The following is a 21,542-nucleotide window of genomic DNA, read 5'->3' as shown; positions in this document are numbered from 1 at the left end:
AGCTAAGTTTACACACATTAAATTTCATCTGGAAAAAACTATCTTTGGAAAATAAAACAAAGATTCTGAAAAGTGCTGGGGTTTGAACTGAGGGGACCAAATCCAGATACCACACTGTTCACCTTATTACTGCTTCTTGGTGGGCTAGTTTGAAATCCATTCTGGAACAGGGTGGGATATAAGCAAATTCTGAATATAAATATTTAAAAGAGCTCAAGAACAAAATTATGAATAATATTTTTACTACACTGGAAATATTTCATCATGTGTAATATCAGTATTTCATTTATTTACTCAACCTTTATTGAGTACATGAAATAACTCTTGGTATTATAAAGAATGAAAACTAGAAAACAGGAGATCAGAAAAATAAAAAATTAAAATCTACCAATATTAGTGAGAACTGTATCAACACTTAGTAATTTCACTCCCAGGTATCTAACCAACAGAAAACAAAACATCTGTCAATGTAAAAACTAGTACACAAATGCTTACAACAGTGTTATTCATAAAAGCCAAAATGTAGAACCATCCTAAATGTCCCTCAATTGATAAGTTAATAAAGAAAAGATGGTGCAGTCATATAATGAAACATTATTTAGCAATAAAAATGAAACATAAATACAAGAAATTACACTTATGAGTCCTGAAAACATTATGCTACGTGAAAGAAACCAGTCACAAAAGACCATGCATATTTTAGGAAATATCCAGATTAGGCAAATCCATAGAGACAGACAGTAGACTCCAGGGTTTGAGAAACCTAGGCAGTGACTGGGGTTGGGTACAGGGTTTCTTTTGTGGCAATGAACTATTCTAAAATTAACTGAGGTGTTGGTTGTATAACTAGGCAAACATACTAAAAACCACTGACTAGTGTATTTTAAATGAATTAACTATATGGTATGAGAATTCTATCTTGATAAAGCAGTTAAAACAATTAAAAAAAAACCCTAAAACTAAAAGACACTATATCAGAAAGAATAAGGAATAAAAGAGGGAACAAGCATATATCCCCTGAGCAAGACTGAATCCCTTGGAAGAAACAGTATCCTGCTCACTTTTGTACCCCTATGCCTACAACCTAGGAAACAGGCCAACACCTTAAATAAATAAAACAATCAGACAGAACTGAAAGACAGAGTCCTGTTTGCAGGTTGAAAATCTAAACAAGCCTAGGGTCTCAACTACACAGAGAAGAAATTGAAGTGCTGAACCTGTGTGTGGGAAGTGTGGTGAGTTACTATGTTTACATAGACAGGACCACATTTATAGTTTTCAAGGCATTTTGGTATTAATTCTTAAAATTTTATGTACAAATATGTGTAAGACAAAGTAGACTAATGGGCTGGGGCTGTAGCTTAGTGGCAGAGCACTTGCCTAGCATGTGTGAGGCACTGGATTCCATCCTTAGCACCGCATAAAAAAACTAAAGAAATAAAGGCATGCTGTCCATCTACAACTATTAAAAAAAAAAAAAAATAGTAGACTGAAGTAGTCTTTCTGCACACCTGTACTGAGGACGCTGCTGACAGCTGGTGGAGCTGAGCTAATAGAAAGTCCAGACAGACCCTGTTCAATTCCTGTAGTTCCTGGTGGTGACAAAGATGGGGGATTGACTGAAGACAGCTGGACCTTCCAAAAAAGAGAAAAAAGGAAAATCACTTAAGTTAGTTTAAAAGAATATGTGAGCACTGCCTCTCACCCGCCCTACAGATGAACACTTGGATCACATACTAGCTGTCCAAAATTTTACCTGGCACTTCTGCATTAGACACTGCTTACTAATTTTGACTATGCTCATGCTCCATCCTGTCACTTCCCTTCTCTGAATGCATGGCTTCTAGCTCCAGTTACACATATTGGCCTAGCTATACCCATACGAGGAGAGATTTTCCTCTTTCCCTTCTTAGACACCTGGAAATCATTTTATTCAATTCTTAAACATGCTGCTAATTATTCCTCTGTGAATTCTCAAGTTTTTAAAAAATATTTTCATGGCTCATGGAAGAAATCAGCAAGAAGTCTTAACAGATTTCTTAAGTTTCTCAAGATTTCTAACTCCCTAAATACATTTAATCTTTTCTCACCAATGAATAAAAATGGCCCTGGATCTCTACCTGTTGTGGGAGGCTATAGTCCATATGAACACCACAGATGGGCAGTGTTACTTCCAATTACTCTAACTTCTGCCAGTTCTGGTGTCCCTCACTGCATTCCAACAGCTTGTATTCTGACCCTTTCCCCAGCTGTCATTTTACCACTTGGTCTACTAAGACCAACTTTAGAGGTTCACCTGAGACCAAAAGCACTGATTGGGGGTGCGGGAGAGATGGCGATAGAGCTGGGACATGTAACTACACTGGCTCTGGCCTTGAGCCCATGCTGGGAGTCGGGTGAGAAGGGATGAACATTCTTGGTAGCTTCACTTTGTCTAGAACAGGGGATGGCTGATTTGTACCACAAAATGACAGTGGCAGCAGCCTGGTCTTTACATTTTCTTTCTGAGTGTCTGGTTTTTCCTTAGTTATACATGCTGTGATGCCACCTAAGAAACAATTAAAAATCCTATATACCTGCTCAAATACCTAGCTCTCTTTGCATATCAATCAAGTTTCCTTAAATAATACACATCAGTGAGACTCCCTTATCCCCTACAACTCACTTGTTGTGCCCTGTAATTCAAGTTTCTGAAATGGCCCTCCCTCAGGACATCCTTCTGTTCCTCTCACCTGCCTTCTCTGCAGCACCTTCCTGGCTGACCACACCCATGTGCTTGAACTTTCTTCTCCCTCTGGCTTCCTCCTAAGCATCCTTTGATTTGATTCCCTTTCTCAATCCATTCAAATTTTCAAAATCTTAACTTTAGTCCTCTAACCCAGGCAGGCCTAATCCCTCAACAATCATCAATATACACTAGGTTGAATTATCTGCTCTTTGTTGATGATTCCCAAATCTGCATCTCTAGTTCTGTTCTCTTTCCTAACCTTCATTAGGATACCTTCCAGGAACCTCAAGTTCAACATGATTATCAATACTTAATTCATTATCTGCCCTTATCTCAACTGTTGCTACCAACATATGCACTGACACATTTGATTTGTTTTAGTGGAAATGTCTTGAGCTATTCAGGCAGTAATATTGTCTTACCTCTGTAAACCCATCTTTAAGAGGAGTAATAGGTGTACCAGTCATTTGTCCTGGAAGAGAAATTTTCTTTCCTTCTTCAAATGGGCGTGTAGGTATTCGATGCAAATAACCATAACCAATGCCACATCCTAGGCTATAAAAACATTTTTTCTTAAGGTCACTGCTATCAATCACAGTTTACATTTTTTTGAGGTTTTGAAATGTAAATCACTCAGACATATTTCCATCCTTGTAAATAAGGTCGTCTTGCTGTCCACCCTCTATGAACAGCACACCTCTCTCCACCACAGACACTATCTGTGTCTGTGCACCCTGATATTTTCCCCCAAGCATTTATAGCCATTGTATGCTATGACTACCAATTTGTTTATTGTATTTCTCCCTCAATAAAGTGTTAAAACCTGTAAGGGCAGAGACCTTGTTTGTTTACTGCCTTGACAGTTCCTGGCACATGTAGACAATTATTTGCTACATGGTGACAGTCAACCAATATGTTAAACACATCAGGGATGGGGCTGTGGCTACAGCGCTTGCCTAGCATGTGTGAGGCACTGGGTTCGATCCTCAGCAACACATAAAAAAATAAAAGAAATAAAATAAAGGCATGTGTCCATCTACAACAACAACAACAAAAACAGGTATGGTGACGCATGCCTATAATCTTGGTTACTCAGGAAGATCACAGGTTCAAGACTAGCTGGGCAACTTGATGAGACACACCCTCTGCCAAAGAAAGGGTTGAGGGTAAAGCTCAGTGGTAGAGTGCTTGCCTAACATGAGAATCCCTGGTTTCAAATTCCAGTACTGTACAAAAGAAATAAAAGCAAAAATAAATAAATAAAATTTAAAAAAAAGAATTATTGGTTTCAATACTCTAGGTCAATTCTTTTTTTGAGGAGTCTTAGTATAAATTAATACCTTATTTCAAAACAAATGTAATCAATGCTTACAATACATCTGAATGGAAAGGTTAAACAGTCAAAACACAGCCTAAAAAATGATCTTACCTGCCTTCTCCACCCCATGCAGAATTTGGTGTAATAATCACTTCTCGACAATTATCAGTGTCTGTGTTGTACACATAAAGCTTCAGTGGTTTTGCTTCATGTGTTTCAATAAGGCTGAATAGATCTTCAGACTGCAAAATCGTCAACGGAGAAAAAAGTTTTTAAATATAATATTTCAAATCAGTTGCTTTCAAACCTGGCTACGATCAAAATCATCTGGGAAACATTCTTAAAAAAAAAAAAAAAAAAAAAAAAAAAAGTCAGATTCTGGGCTCTGCCCCAGACACTGAAATCATTTTTTGATATGCCAAGAAAGATTTCATTCAATGTACAATGCAATATATTATCTCAAGAAAGGCCTACTACATTTCTGTAATCAGTAACAAATCTTCAGAAAGAGAAACTAGGAAAACCACCCCATTTACAATAGCTTAAAAAAAAAAAAAGACTTAGGAATAAACTTAACGAAAGAGGTAAAGACCTCTACAATGAAACTACAGCACACTAAAGAAAGAAATTAAAGAAGACCTTAGAAGATGGAAAGATCTATCTTGTTCTTTGATAGGCAGCATTAATATTGTCAAAATGACCATACTACCAAAAGCATTATACAGATTCAATGCAATCCCAATCAAAATCCCAATGACATTCCTCATAGAAATAGAAAAAGTAATCATGAAATTTATCTGGAAAAATAAGAGACCTGAATAGCCAAAGCAATCCTTAGCAAGAAGAGTGAAGCTGGTAGCATTACTATTCCAGACCTTAAACTACACTAAGTTTTTATAAAAAACAGCATGGTATTGACATCAAAATAGACCTGTAGACCAATAGTACAGAAGAATAGAGAACACAGAGACTAACTCATATAACTACAGTTATATTAGACAAAGGCACCAAAAACATATATTGGAGAAAAGATAGCCTCTTAAACAAATGGTGCTGAGAAAACTGGAAATCCACATGTAACAAAAGGAAATTAAACCTCTATTTCTCACCATGCACAAAATTCAACTCAAAGTGGATCAATGACTAGGAATTAAACCAGAAACCTTGCACCTAACAGAAGAAAAAGTAGGCCCAAATCTCCATCATGTGGGACTAGGCCTCAACTTCCTTAATAAGACTCCTATACTGCAAGAATTAAAACCAAGAATCAATAAATGGGATGGATTCAAACTAAAAAGCTTCTTCTCAGCAAAAGAAAGAATCAGTGAGGTGAGTAGAAAGCCTGCAGAATGGGAGCAAATTTATACCACAAGCACATCAGATAGATAGAACACTAATCTCTAGGATATAGAAAGCACTCAAAAACCTTAAACCAAAAACAAACAACAACAACAAAAAAAAACATAAACAACCCAATCAAATGGGCCAAGGAACTGAACAGACCCTTCTCAGAAGAGGATATAAATCAATCAACAAACATACGAAAAAATGTTCAACATCTCTAGCAATTAGAGAAATGCAAATCAATCTCACTCCATTCAGAATGGCAGCTATCAAGCATACAAACAACAATAAGTGTTGGTGAGGATGTGGGGAAAAAGGCACACTCATACATTGCTGGTGGGACTACTATAGCCAATCTGGAAAGCAGTATGGAGATTCCTTGGAAAACTTGGAATGGAACCACCATTTGACCCAGCTATCCCACTCCTCGGTTTACACCCAAAGGACATAAAAACAGCATACTATAGGGACACAGCCATTATCAATGTTTATGGCAGTATAATTCACATTAGCTAAATTGTGAAACCAACTTAGATGCCCTTCAGTAGATGAATGGATAGATAAACTTTGGTGTATACACACACACACACACACACACACACACATATATACAGCATTAAATGAGATTAAATCATGGCATTTGCAGTAAATGGATGGAGTTGGAGAAAATAATACTAAGTGAAGTAAGCCATCCCAAAAAACCAAAGGCTGAATGTTTTCTCTAATATGAGGATGCTGACTCATAATGGCAATGGAGGAGAGCATGGGAGGAATGGAGGAACTTTAGATAGGGCAAAGGTGAGGGAGGGGAAGGGAGGGGGCAAGGGGATAGGAATGATGGTGGAATGAGTTAGACATCATTACCCTAAGTACATGCATGAAGACAGGAATGGTGTGAAAATACATTGTGTATAACCAGTGACTTGAAAAATTATGCTCTATATGTGTAATATGAAATGAATTACATTCTGTCATCATGTATAACAAATTAGAATAAATAAATAATTTAATTAAAAAAAGGCCTACTAAGTGTAAGGCTTGAGCCCAGTCCATAAGACCTAGTCAGCATTCTTATTCAAACCCCTGTATCCTCAAGTTCTACACATTCTCCTTTTACTCTCCATTATTAAAACCTGATAGCTAGCTGGGTGCAGTGGTGCATGCCTGTAAGCCCAGAGGCTTTGGAGGCTTAGGCAGGAGAACTGCAAGTTTAAGGTCAGCCTGGGAAACTTAGTGAGACCCTGTATCAAAATAAAAAATAAAAATGCTGGGGATGTAGCTCAGTGGTAAAGGGCCCCTAGGTTTAACCCTCAGAACAAAAACAAGAAAGCAAACAAAACAACAAACAAATATAAAGCCAGGTTATTCTGGCACCTTATTTTTTCTCATCTTGAATTGGTAATATATACTTATGCCAGCTAATGGATTTAGAAAAGGACCTGACTAATACACCTGAGCCAATTCTGTAATCTTGAAAAGCAAAAAGGAGATGACGTAGCACTTCAAGGGGGGCATAAAAAACAAAAGGGGAAGAAAAAATGAAATTGATGACTAAAATGAAGATTTGATTTAGTTTTAAGGCACATAAGAAATTTTGTATATCATATACATAAAATCTGTGCAACTGCCATAAGTATGTGTTTTTCCTCATAGCTATACCTAATAAGATACCTCCCAGATGTTCCATTGAACACTGAAGCATAAGCTATCTTGATCAGCAAAGAACAAAATTTTAAATCTAAATGGAAAGCATGCAAACATTCTTCTGAGTCCACACACAATGAGAAAGTACTAGAAGATAATTCATTAACGAACACATTAATTACCTCATTCATGACCATATCTGCTCCAATGATATAATCGCTGTGCGGTCTAAGACCTGCCAGTGCTGCAGGAGAATTTGATTCTACTTCCTACGATGACACAAAAACACACCCTAAAATTAATACATATAAAGTAATGCTCCAAGTTTTATAGCCACTATTTTTAATTATAGTTAAGAACCCTAGAAATCTATCTATTTTACTTATTGGAAATAATGTTAGAAGTCAGAAACTAGAATTTAAAACTTTCAAGACTAAAAATTATATAATATTTTTCAAATATTATTTAAAATATTTCTGTAGCTTTCTGCTTAACACATCTTATTCTAACAGATACATCATTAGAAAGCATTCTTAGGTTTTGATATTTGCATCTCCTCACATTTTTTAAAAAAATCAATCTATATTTAAGGGCTGGGATTGTGGCTCAGTGGTAGAGCACTTGCCTCGCACATGTAAGGCCTTCAGCACCACATAAATAAATAAATAAATAAATAGATAGATAGATAGATAGAAATGAAAATATTGTGTCCATCTACAACTAAAAAATATTTAAAAAGAAATCAATCTATATTTAAAAAGCAGTAAGTGATGATTTATTATGATCTCCCCAAACTGGAGATAATCACTGTTACAAACACCTTTCCACGCTGCTTGTTCCACTGCAGGTAATAGTTCATGGTCGTACCTACCAATACATGCCAGACATTTTCGTTTGCTCCATCAAAGCTGCAGAATCGAATGCTCACTCCCAATAAGCCCTGGCCACCCCACAAGTTGCTTGGTGTGACTGAGGTCTCTCTCAGCTCCAGGGTTTTGCTGCTGTAGATGAGCATCTTGACAGGCTTTTCAACATTTGCTTTCAGTAGATCCTTCAGAGTGTCATTGTCTTTATTCTGTGAACACACAGAAATCACATTTTTTAAGAAATGTAACTATTCTTAGTGTAAGTATCCTACAGCTCTCAAAGAATAATATCAAATCTATATAAATATAACATTCATCAGGCAAAAGTTTCATCAACATTCAAATATTCCTTTATATACAAAATGTCAAGAAGTTAAGAACAACTCTTATGTTGGTACTATCTTTAAACTGACCTTTTGTTTTTTTTTACTGATCTATTTGTTTTTTATTGATTTTATTTTTTAAATATATGACAGTGGAGTGCATTACAATTTTTATTACACATATATAGCACATTTTTTATGTTTGTTTGTATATAAAGTATGTTGACACCAATTCATGTCTTCATACATGTACTTTGGATAATGATGTCTATAACATTCCACCATCATTGCTAACCTCCTGTTCCCGCCCCCCCCCCCAACTTCCCTTCCCACCCCTCTGCCCTATCTAGAGTTTGTCTATTCCTCCCATGCTCCCGCTCCCTACCCATTATGGGTCATAAACTAACCTTTTTTCTAATAGTTGAGTATGGATTATAGAATTTTCATCTCAACATTATTTACAGTGATCAAGGGCTTCAGTGATTAAAAACAAAATATACTATAATCAGATTACTAACACAATTGCAATGACTTTGATGTCACAATCTAAAAATATCTACTGTGGTTAAAGTTTAATTTTGAACTTTGCTTCTAAATATTTACTTTATTATTTATTAGGAGCCGGAAGGAAAAGAAAATGGAAAAAGAATATTAAATATTTTATTAGATAAATGAATAAAGGCCATTATGTCAGAGTGTTGGTAAGTAATGAACAAAACCTTAAGTCTGTTAGGAACAAATAAACTAATCAAGTATCTATTGTCATAAGATTCCTTTGCTGATAGGACATGATTTCCTTCCTGTAGGGCTTTATTATGGGTAAAATGAAATGATTTATAAAAACTAGTTTTTAATTCTGTACTTTTGGTTCTAATAAAATTATGTGTATGTCATGAATTTAGCCCCAAGAAAACCGACAAGTGACATTTTACTAATCCATTTGCCAAAACGTTCAAAAGTCTACCATCTTTAAAAACAATCCTTTATATCTTAATTATTTCTTTCTGCTTATAAAAATCAAATATTTAACATATAAAGTAAAAGACTGCAGTGATTGTACTCCCCTAAGGTAATCACTGGGGTGTGAGGCACTGTCAAGTATAGATTTGACATTTTAAAGTTTACCAACCTGTGATTATTTTTAAAAATTAGCATCATACTCTAAATAATCTAAGTAATTAATAAACATCCATCCCAGATAATAAGAAAAATTCCATTTCCAAAAGATCACAAAGTACTATAGACAAAACTAACAAAAAGCCAAACTTACTAATCTTGAACCATTAATAGAAACAATAAAGTCAAAGAAAGGCTCCAGTCCAGCTCTATGTCCTGGGGAATTTTCTTGTACCTATAAAAACAAAATATTAAAAATGTAAAGCTTAATTTAAAATTGTAAGCTAAATTTCAATAGCTATCCTTTTTCAGTAAAAATAGATTAATTTCATTAACAATGAAATACAGACACATGCTAATTCTTGCATTTCTCTTCATCTCTCCCAGAGAATGCCTTTCAGCTCTTTAAATTCTACTCACTTTTTAAGTTTATCTCCTATATGAGGTTGTCCCTTTACGGCTCTATTTCCACATTACTTTCTCTTTTTTAGAGAGCCACTCCTCCAGCAATTAGTAAACAGTTAATCATTACAACTGAGCAAAAAATTCAAGCATTATTCCTTGACTGTCAAGGGACTGTCAAGATAGTCAGCTGCTGAGAAACAGGTGAGAAGAGAAACACAGCCCTCTAATCGAGGACCAAAGAGGCTAGCGTTATAATGGAGATATAGGAATCTAAGGAGAAAGTCTGAAATGGATTAAAATTGATTATCCAGTCTCTAAATTTCCAGTAATATTAGTAGCTAGTAATAGAAATATGACCAATATAATCAAAATGTGAATACAATCAACTTTATATTTCCTTTACTAAAATAATTTTCACAATTGTCTAAAGGATTTTTACTTTGCTACCTGTTATTAAGTACTGTCAAAACTATCATACAAAAGCAAAAAGTCTGCACCAATATTTTCGATTTTCTATAACAATCCACACAGTTATAATAGTCAATTCTAAAGCTATGCAAATAAAAGATACACATTAATCTATACATAAAACTGTAGCTATTTACACAGTAACAAATCATTTTAATGCTTTAAAAATGGAACTCAGATTGTTCCCAGATACATTCCTCTAATGCCAATGTCAATCAGAATTGTTCATTACTTCTTGAATTAGTGTTACCTTCTATCTATTTACTTTAAGCCAAATCATATTATCACTGTCCGAAGGAAGAAAAACTAGATTCTCTTTTCTTTTTTTTTTTTGGCCACAGTAAACAGAAAGATGGTTCAATATTTACTAAAACTGTTTGATCTTGCATTATGTACATTTCCTGCAAATTTAGAACTAAAACCTTTTCATAATGAAGTTAAATATCAAAGGAGTTCATTATTTAAAGGTATTAGCTCTAATAAAAAAATCAGTATATACTGTTTCCTTTTCTTATACTCAGTTATTTCCTATTCTACGTATTATCAAACAAAATATCTAGAACCCAAGGAACAGAAAGAATTCCCCCCACCCCAATGACAACTCTGAAAGGGAAAGTGGTGGCTTCCTGGATCTATAAGTCACTACCACCCGGGAGTCACCTCTACCAGGCATGAAATGATTGGCCATTAAGTGGCCATCAGTTAGAAGAGAAACTCCTCAGGTATGAAAAGGGGATTGATGGTACAGATCCCTAGAGTCCTAGGAGTTTCATTTAATAGGGTCCATGTCTAGTCATCTGGTTATCTAATTATCTAATCTAATTTTCCAAATGACCATTAATAGCATTTTATCTAGAAGGCAACTAGTTCATCATCAGTTTTGGACTTCACTGAGTTTGCCAACTTTATCTTTTTGTTAAAAAGACTAACGACAACACTTTTGTAATGTCATCACTGACTCAGAAAGTTGACCCTACACAATGATTCTTATCATGCCACCTTCTGAGTATAAAGTTTAAACTATTTCTCTGAAATGGAAAGTTTTCAGGATCAGGTGTACCTCTGATAACTCAAAAAGGATCCAATAGTTAAGTGTGAATTTTAAAACAAATACAATTTAAATAATTCTTCCCCAAACTCTATTTTTCCATTTCATTTGCTACAAATATTGATTTCCTGTTTCTAATGGGCCTTGAAATTAATTTCTTCCCCAAATTTATTTATATCATTTATAAATAAGTAGGTATCTTAATTAGTGCTAGGAAACCAGCAGGGGGAGCCCTAGAAAATGCTCTTTGCCTCTACATTTGAAGGAAATTTCCTATATTTCACAGCATGGATAAATACAGCAACTAAACATGTGCACAGGCAAACTTCTTTTGCAATATTATCCACTGATAAGAATCTATTAGGAACCTCATCTCGCCAGCATTGGATTACTAATTCAATACCTTCTGTCTCCTATAAGATTTCTTGATAGTTAAAATTTATCTTCTGCTTTCTTCAGTCCATTTTAATTAAGTGGTTTACAAATATATTTGGCTCCATAGGTCATTTAACACTTATTATTGAGCCAAACACCATAGCAATTTAAGATGAGCAGACTCAATGTAAAAATTTAATAACTAAGACTTTAGAGTTAAAAAAAATCTGTACATTGCAAACATAAAAGTTCAGAGCATACTGATTTGGTTTCAAGCTGTGGTTCTGCCCACTTAGTTGGGTGAGCTTGGGAAAGTTTAATATGCCTCTCTGGGCCTCAATTCCTCATTTGCAAGTAAGGGATAATGTTAACTACTTTACAAGAATGCTGTAAAAATTCAATGAACTAAACTTTGTGAAATGCCATCTCAATCTCTAGCTTATGACAGGAGCCCTATAAATCTTAAGGTCATCCCCTAACTCTGCAAACACTATCTGAGGGCAATTTTTTTGTAACCAATCAATACCTGGATATAAGGTTTATTTTTCCAACCATCTATTAAGTATCTCTTACTCCTTAAAAAAGAAAACAAAAAATACTTATGTTATTCAGCTGGTAAGAGAAGACAATTTTTTTAAATGTCACTTCTCAAAAATCAATTTAGATAGGTAGCAGATCTAAAGGTCCAAGAGGAAAACCATATAACTTTTAGAGAAAAACACAATACTTGAGGTCTTTAAGTAGGCAAAGGCTTCCTAACACTGACAAAAAAGCATTGTCAACCAAATAAACTCAAGAACTATACTAAGTTCTGAAGAATTCAAGAATTATACTAAACTAAGATCGTCTGTTCATCAAAAGGTACATGGTGAAAGTGAAAAGATACGTATCCGACAAAGGAATCCAGAGGAAATCTGAACTACTGCAAATTGTTATGAAAACAGATAGTAAAACCATATGAGGTACCACTTCTCACTCACTAGAATGACAAAGTAAAATAAAATAATAACAAGTGTTAGGAAAGATGTGGAGAAAATGGAACTGTCATACACCACTAGTGGGAATGTAAAATGGTAAAGCCAATGTGGAAAATAGTTTGGCAGTTCCTCAAAATATTAAACACATAGTTATTGTATGACCCCAACAATTCCACTCCTAGATATACAACTGAGAGAAATGAAAATACATGTCTACAAAAAAACTTGTACACAAATTTCATACATATTAATTATAATAGTCAAAAAGTAGAAACAACCCAAACATCCCTCAGTGGATAAATTGCATAAATAAAATGTGGTATATCCATAAAAAGGAATGAAATACTGTATTGATACATGCTAGGACAAGAACCTTGTATGACATTAAAACCTTCTATGACATTAAAAACATTAATGAAATGAAAGGTCTACAACAATACACACCATGAATAAATTTCACAGGCAAAATTTGAGTAAAAGAAGCCAAATACAAACGAATACATACCACCTGGTTCCATATACACCAAATACAAGAATAGGTCAAACTAATTCTATGCTGCCAGAAATCAGGATAGTAGATAATATTCACCCAGGGGAGGTGGGGTGTATGTGAAATGTAACTGAAAAGGGATGGGAAGCTGTACATTTATGTGTACACCATTAACATAAAGTTTTTAGACATTCTTTCTTTACCAAAAAAGTAGAAATGAAATACTATAACCTAAGAACATATCCCACACCTCACCTAAAGGAACAATTTGAGAACCTACAATTAAGTCAAAAAGGATTCTACATAGTCAATATTTTTTTTTCTACATAGTCAACATTAAGACCACAAAATAACTTGGTCTAATGCTCACTGTACTTTAAAAGAACACTTCAGGACCACTCTCAGACTCCACTGACATTTATTTTACATAATTTAGCTATATGACTTCCAAGCCACCAACAGTGAGAATGATGGGCAAAAGAAGTGAAAGAGGAAAGAGATACTATTACCACATAGTAGTGAGTAGTTACTGTGTGCGTATATATAAGGTATGATTGGATAGTGTCTTATAGAGAACAAAGAGATACAAAAGTTTGATATTATTTACAGAATTTTTTGTGATAGTGGAAATGTTCTGTATGTGTACTGTCCAATAAGGCAGCCACTAGTCACATGTGACTGACAAAGCATTTGAAATGTGGCTAGTGAGATTGAGGGACTAAATTTTTAATTTCTTTTAATTTTAATTAATTTTACATTTAAGTTTAAAAAGTCATATGATGCTAAAAGCTACAGTACCAGAGAGCCCAAGTCTTCATGATAACTACATGTATTTCAACACATCATTAACTGATGGTCATAATAACAATTAAGATACAGAAATGCAGTTTGGTGGTAGGGCACTGGCCAGCATGCACCAAGCCCTGGGATTGATCCTCACCACCCACCCCCACCCCAATAAAGTCACAAAGGGGTTAAATGATACTTAGCACCTATTCATGATGTTGGGGAAAACATGTAATAAACTGTAAACATAGATTTTTTAAGAAACCAGTATGAACAGTTATATACTACTTGTTCTAAATACTTGACATTCTGGAAAAGACCAAATCAAGGAGTCAGTAAAAAGATTAGTGGTTGCCTGAGGTGAAATTTGCTAAACATTTTTAACCCCTCAATAAGCAAAAATTAGCTGCTTATGATGAGATTGCACAGTAAAGGAGAATCCCTATTACATGAAAATAAATTAGCACCAATGATTAGAAGCTGGGTTTCTGAACCACTATTTTTCAGAAATAATCTCTTGTGGTGTCATTTAACTAAAAGCAAGTAGTTTCAGTTCTGAAATTAGTGAGTCAAAGACAGGATAAACAACAAAACAGATGTCAAACAGAAAAAAATGTAAAAAAAAATCATGACATAATAAGGATCAGTATTTTTTATGACATAGTAGTATGGACTGGATACAAAAGAAAATTTTTCTTTCTTCGAGCTGTAATACAATTTAAATTTGAAAAACTGTCCTACAAGATACAATTAACCTTTTTGTTCAATCAAGTTCCAGGTAATAACCAATCAAACTTTTGACTTTTCCCTCATCTTATGATCCTAGATCTGAAAGTATTACCAGATTTAGACTTAAAACAACAACAACAACAACACCAAAAACAAAACAAAACAAAACAAAACAAAACAAAACAGTGTTTTATAGACCTTGTTGTTCTTTCCTGGTTGCTTTCTAGTGACACATCCATCTTTTTTTCTAGGATTAAGACTTCAAATATTACTATTCTAAACTAGGTTTGAGACATTTACATGAACCTTTTTTCTCTGCCAATTCTTTGATTAGAAGAGGGAGGAAGGAACTGCAGAGTAGCAAAACAGAAGGGAAGAAAAGTTTGGATGGAGTAGATTAGATATTCTCCTAAATACATTGGTCTATTTACTTATGTATCCATCTGAGGTATACAGACCTGCTACCTTAAAGTAACAAAAATGGAAAACCACAAGGTTACTTTCTGAACACAGGAGGTTAAGTGGAATGCAACTGTCTCCTTTTGATTATTGTACTATGCAGTCCTCATCAAATGTTCATAAGTCCCTTTGAATGACTTTGTCTTCCATCATCATTTCCTCTAGCTTAGTTTAATATCAGCACTCTCACTTCTGCACGATATTTAAAAACAGTAGAGATGCTAAGACTAGAAAATAAATTCAACCCAAGTAACACCTAAGTGACTCACTTAGGTGAATAGTTCACTCACACTCATATGTGTGAGTAGTCACATTATATGTGCATGTGCTCAGGTGATCAAAATGATGGGAAAAGATCTGCAAATGTGATATAATGAAAAGAAATCCTAAATCCTTCATAGTTATAAAAGTTAGTTTTAGGGGGATAAGGGCTACTCTATGACTGCAAATGGGCAAGATTCCCTGTTTGAGTCTTGACACAAATGTGCGGTAAATAATTTTGCAATAGACTAGAAGAGTTCAAACCTTACACACTAAGACATTTTTCTCACACATTCTTTCATAATAACTCAAAGGGTATGTTCTCCTGACACTGGCCCTATGACACAATTTCCAACATACAAAGCACTTTGAAATAAAATTTTAAGCTGGGTTGATGGCACAGGCCTATAGTTTCAGCCACCAAGAAGGCTGAGGCAAGAGGGTCACTTGAGCCCCTGAGTTCCAACATAAGGAAACCCTGCCACTAAAAACAAAAACAAAACCAAAACAAACAAACCACTAATGGCAACTAAAAGGAAATAAAAATTGGTCTTTACATATACCAGCTTCCTAAAAAAGATTTGAACAATAGGAAAATAATGTTGAAAGAAACTGAAGTCTGCTCCAAAAGAAGCCACTCTCACAACCAGCCACTCATTTTACTCTCTTCAAATATCCATTTAGACATTTGTTTCTTAGGGAAAGAAAACTTGCTATGTGACCTTGGACAAATCCTACTAATCTCTCTGTTCCTTTTCTCTTGCTGTAAATCTAGGGATGGTAAGACTAATGACTCACCATGAAAAAAAAAAATCTGTCACTAAGCTATCTACAGATTCTACAATGAAAAAAAAATCAAATGTGGTAAGATCTTTTAATTACAGAGACTCAGTTATTTTAATGAATGTGCATAGTAACACTGCAGTAAAGCAGTGAGGAAGATACTAGCACCTACCTATTTTTTAAAAACAGGCTTACAGTGGCACACACCTGTACCTGTAATCCTAGAGGTTTGGGAGGCTGAGACAAGATGACTGCAAGTTCAAAGCCAGTCTTAGCAACTTAGCAAGACCCTGACTCAAAATAAAAAATAAAAAATAGGGCAGGGCATGCAGCTCAGCAGTTGAGCACTCCTGGATTTGATCCCTTGTATCAAAAAACAAAATAAAACAAAAAAATTAATCAGAACAAAACAGACTTACAATTTCCTGAAAAATGAGGATCCTTCGGTGTTGGAGACTATCATGCAAAGTGAAGTAAGCCAATCCCCAAAAAAGCAACGGTCAAATGTTCTGATAAGTGGATGCTGATCCATAAAGGGGTTGGGGGAGATAGGAAAGATGGAGGAACTGTGATTGGGCAAAAGGGAGGAAGGCATGGGGAGAAGACATGGGGGCAGGAAAGATGGTGGAAAGAGATTGACCATTACCCTAGGTACATGTATGACTGCACATATGGTGTGACACTACATGTGTACAACCAGAGAAATGAAAAGTTGTGCTGTAATTGTGTACAATGAATCAAAATGTATTCTGTTGTCATATATACCTAATTAGAATAAATAAATAAATGAATTAAAAAGAAAAAATGAGGATCCTTAAAGTTTAACAGGCAACATATGTATTTGTGCTTTGGTGAGTTGACCCAGAACTTATCTTTTAAATAGCAGTAAAGTATATGGTTAGTTATACAAAAGGTAGTTGCTGATTGATAAAATGGAAATACTATTAAAAATATTTACAACTAGTGTATTTTAACTAGTATTGCCATGGCAATAGGGTTCTTAATGAATGACATAACAATACAAACGCTACTAATAAAGGTATCAACTAAGATTTCTTGAATCATCATATTCCAGATTATATGCTAAATGTTTTACAATATCTCATTTGATCCAAAGAATACCCACTGAAATAGACAGTATTGTTTTAATAAAGAGATTCAACAGTGTTCAAAGTAGACAGTATTGTTTTAATAAAGAGATTCAACAGTGTTCAATTGTTTTCAAAATATTTTTGTATGTAATATCTAATGGGATTTTTAGTGAAAGAGGTGGAAGAGGCATTACTATTATCTCCAGACTAAAGTTTAAGATAAAAAGAGAAGTTCAAAGAAGTTCAATGGAAAGTTGCCCAAGGAAACACAATGAAGTGATGGAGCAGGGACTAGATTCCAGTTCCCAGTGTAGTCTCTGTTGGTCTACTAATAAGTCTCAATATATTCATGTCCACAAGATGACATGGGTCCTTATTTCTGAAAATGTGCTTGAATGATGTCTCACTGGTGCTAAGAAGGGGGAGAAAGAAAAAAAGCCCAGCATCATTCTTCTTATGCTGCAATAAATTTACCTGTGATGCCAAGAGGAAAGTATATAGTCTCTAAGCAACTATTTTGATTCCGAGTATTTCATTTTAAAAAGCAAGCCATCTTATTTGATAATCATATTTCCCCAGGAAATTTACAGTCAGATACCAAAGCATATACTAAACCTTCACAAATATTTCCAGTTTAGATTATTAATAATTTATTAGAGAATCCATAAAAATAATATAATTTTCCCAGTAGAATATTAAGGGCAACAAAATAAATGTACTGATGTTCGTGATCATTCTAAGCTCAATTCTTATGAAAATTTCATAAAAAGTCCTGTTAAGTGTCTGGCCCAAAAGACAGAACCACCCCTATGTACTGTACTGCTTACCGAAACCAGAATTAATCCCTAACAGAAAGTGTCCTCAAAAGTGTTAGGCATTAAAACATACTTCATCATATAAAAATGAAATATATATAAGCAACATGATACTAATTTATCCAAGGTCTAGCAATATAGAGGAAAGTTTATGTTCAATGATGTAATTTCTTTTTTTCTTAATGATAGAACTTCCAAGTGTCCAAAGGTTCACATATTGTAGTCCATGGCCTTAACAAAAATATTCTGATTCCTACATTTGAAAGTAAGTTCAAAGAATGTTTATGAGCTAAAGAACTTCTTGAACTTCCATTAAAGAGACTAATTTTGGGAAGTAGGACAGAATATTCAGGTAGAGTCTTTATAAAGTTTTTCCAATTATATTTGGACAGCAAAATAAAATAACACAAGTGTTTTCTGTTTACATATTGTTTTCAGAATGGATGAGAAAAAAGCTGCAATGAGATTTTTGTTTTTCAAAAGAGGGATAAGTTTAAAAAGTTTGAAACATTTCTTTAGAACAATAAAGAAAAATTATACCTATCAGATATTACAAATTAATTTTTTCAAAATAAGTATGAAATCAAAATCCCACTGCAGCAGAATTTCAGTAGATTAATGAGGCACCATTAATGAGCAGTTCCATCTAATAGTACATATGGTCAAGGTGTTACTTTCTTTTTTTTTTTTGGTACTGGGGGTTGAATCCAGTGGAGGGCTTTACTATAGAGTTACACCCAGGAGAAACAGGTGTCCAGTTGGCTTTCAACTTGTGATTCTCCTGCCTCAGCCTCCCAAGTAGCTGAGTTTACAGGTGTGCACCACTGCACCCAGCTAGGTATTTTGTTTTCTATAAAAATAATTCCACTTGTAGGCACTTTGTCCTCTTAAGAAAACACCTAAATGCTGTCCAATTTGCAGCAAGTGACTCAGAGAATAAATGTCTGTTATTATACTGAAGACACACTGCATTTTAATAACCCTTCCTTTGAAACATCCATCACCTCAAAATCTCTCCTAGAGGAAATCATAGGGAAGAGTGAACATTGAACATGATAGTTCCATGTTCCCACACTGTATGAATACTGGTTCCAAAATACTGTTAGGTATCTTCCATCTCAAAGAATGTTAAGTGACTAGCATGCAAAAGGCCTAGATTCCATCAACCCCTAGCACCAGGGAGTGGGGTGAAAGCCCTGCTGGGTTCTCTTGATAACTAATGGCGAATCAAAGCAAGAACTCTGTATTCAATATAATTCAACTATAGGAGGTAACACATAGTAATAAAACTGAGAAGCCTAGATTAAAAATTTTCCCACCTTGTACAAGAATCAGAGGACCTCAATAAAAGTGGCACTCATGGTAAACATGGAAGTTGAAATATGTTATTTTTCAAAGGTTTCAAAAAATATTTTTAAATTTTCCAGTAGGAATCCACTTTTAAAAAATAACTTTTTATCACTATATTTTTTATGATTATTCAAGTATTTCATGATCATGGCAGAAATTCTAGAAAATATATTAGATGTAAAAGGAATATAAAAATGTCACCATCTACTAATAATTCTGGTTTATTATCTTTCAGTTTTATTTTCCTAGGTACTGGAACATACATGTATCTACACAGGGTATTAATTTTAAACATTGATTTCCACTGAATGCATAGCATTGTGATCAGTGATTAGGCCCTGATTTATGTAACAATAAATAAAGCAACTGGATGATTTAGGTTGGAAAGCTAATACAACTTTCCACCATACTGTGCTTGAACATGTCCATATCATTCAAATCTTTGTAAAACATGGTTAAGGTACAAAGTTAGGCAAAAAGGAGGTGGAGGATAGGAAAAAAAGTGAAGAAAAACACTTCAACAGAATTTACCTTTAGGTAGTAGAGTTACATGTAATTTAGGGATTTTACTGTACTTGCTGAACTTACTCAAATGTTCTCTGATGAATGGAGAACCAGAAAACAATGTAGCCATTTACTAAAAAGAAGATCCATATTACATAAATAAAATATTAAAATTCAATAATTTTGGGAAAGGTGTATTTTTTTATGTTGTCAGTGGGCCTTTATTTTATTTATATCATACACATGCCAGGCAAGTGCTCTACCACTAAGCCACAACCCCATCCTGCTAGAAAGGTGTATTTTAAGTGAAAACAAAAAGTAGGATTTAAGGATGTACATATATATACTTAGAAAAAAAAGGTGGAGGGAAAGATTCTTTTATATGCATAAAACAAATTGGATAGGTCACAAAGGAAATTGCACAAAGGTTAGTTACCTCTGGCATGAAGATGAAGAGTTGGATATATAATAGGATCATGACCACATAGAACCCAGTGCCTCACAGATGCTAGGGAAGCACTCTGCCACTGAGCCACAACCCTAGCCCTCCCTAAAGATTTTTGAAGCAGAACCTAAAAATAGATACTGAAAAAAAATGGAAAAAGGGGAAAGTTTACTCTATCAATTATAGGAATTCATGAAATAACAACAATAAAACAGCAGTGGATTTGGGTGTTTTATACCACAATAATTTCAAACCTATCACATTATTTATTACTAATAAGGAAATGGCCAAGGAATTGGTTATCAAAGAAAACTGCAAATTAAATCAGTCTAGAACTCATTGAACATAGGTGATTTTTAATCCCAGAATATCTTACCATATCTACTTTGGTTTACAAGTTCAATAATTCACCAATGGAATTTTAAAACTATATATTTAGGCAATAATAAATGCAAGGAAGACATTTTTATATGTTTAGATTTCACATAGTACTTTTCCCTCTGAAAACAAAGATAAGGAATCCAATTACAGAATTAAGGGTAGATGGGGTTCTGAACTCAGAAGCATTTTTCTAAACTAGATGATCATTCATTACTATTTTTTATTTTTTGTGTTGCTAGAGATTGAACTCAGGGCCTCACACATGCTAAGTGAGTGCTCTGCCACTAAGCTGTACCCCCAGCCCTTTTAAAATGAGACAGGGTCTCCTTAAATTGTGTAGGCTGGCCTAGACATTGAGATTCTCCTGCCTCAGGCTCCCAAACAGGAGGATTGTAGGCATGCAGCACCCATCTCCAACTCGATCATTATTATTTCAAAGCTTCCCTTTACTAAAACTCTAACTAAATAAGAATTATCTTTTACAACACTTTTTTTTTTTTTTTTTGGTACCAGGGATTAGGGATACTCAACCACCTAAGCCACATCCCCAGCACTTTTTATTTTATTTTTTTAAAATTCTGAGACAGGGTTTTGCTTTGTTGATAAGGCTTGCTTTGAACTTGTATTTCCTCTGCCTCAGCCTCTGGAGCTGGGATTATAGGAGTATGCCACTATGTCCTGCTATGTTTCACAACATTTATGTTCCAAATGCATATTGGTAACTAAGGTTGTCTGTTGTGTTTCCAAAAATTAGATTTATATATTAATAACACATCTGTACCATCGAATATGTATGACACAGATTTACTGAGCTGAACCTATATGAAGAAAGTACA

The 21,542-nt window shown here is 34.5% G+C and overlaps 1 protein-coding gene across 1 annotated transcript in view; it reads right to left on the bottom strand.

The window, feature by feature from the left end:
• The window catches only part of GORASP2 (golgi reassembly stacking protein 2), a 31,372-nt gene that overhangs the window by 7,910 nt on the left and 1,920 nt on the right, over window positions 1-21,542 (bottom strand). Inside the window, exons 2-7 of the mRNA XM_081261080.1 lie at window positions 9,494-9,574; window positions 7,906-8,109; window positions 7,217-7,303; window positions 4,158-4,288; window positions 3,151-3,283; window positions 1,512-1,635 (exon numbers count right to left, since the gene is read on the bottom strand). Coding sequence (XP_081117206.1) covers window positions 1,512-1,635; window positions 3,151-3,283; window positions 4,158-4,288; window positions 7,217-7,303; window positions 7,906-8,109; window positions 9,494-9,574 — 760 coding nt within the window. The remainder of the gene's footprint in view (window positions 1-1,511; window positions 1,636-3,150; window positions 3,284-4,157; window positions 4,289-7,216; window positions 7,304-7,905; window positions 8,110-9,493; window positions 9,575-21,542) is intronic.

Source organism: Spermophilus citellus (assembly GCF_964194105.1).
Source record: "Spermophilus citellus genome assembly, chromosome: 11".
In the NCBI taxonomy this organism is placed as follows: domain Eukaryota; kingdom Metazoa; phylum Chordata; class Mammalia; order Rodentia; family Sciuridae; genus Spermophilus; species Spermophilus citellus.
Note: the sequence above shows the minus strand (reverse complement) of the source record. Positions and strands in the feature narration are given on the sequence as shown.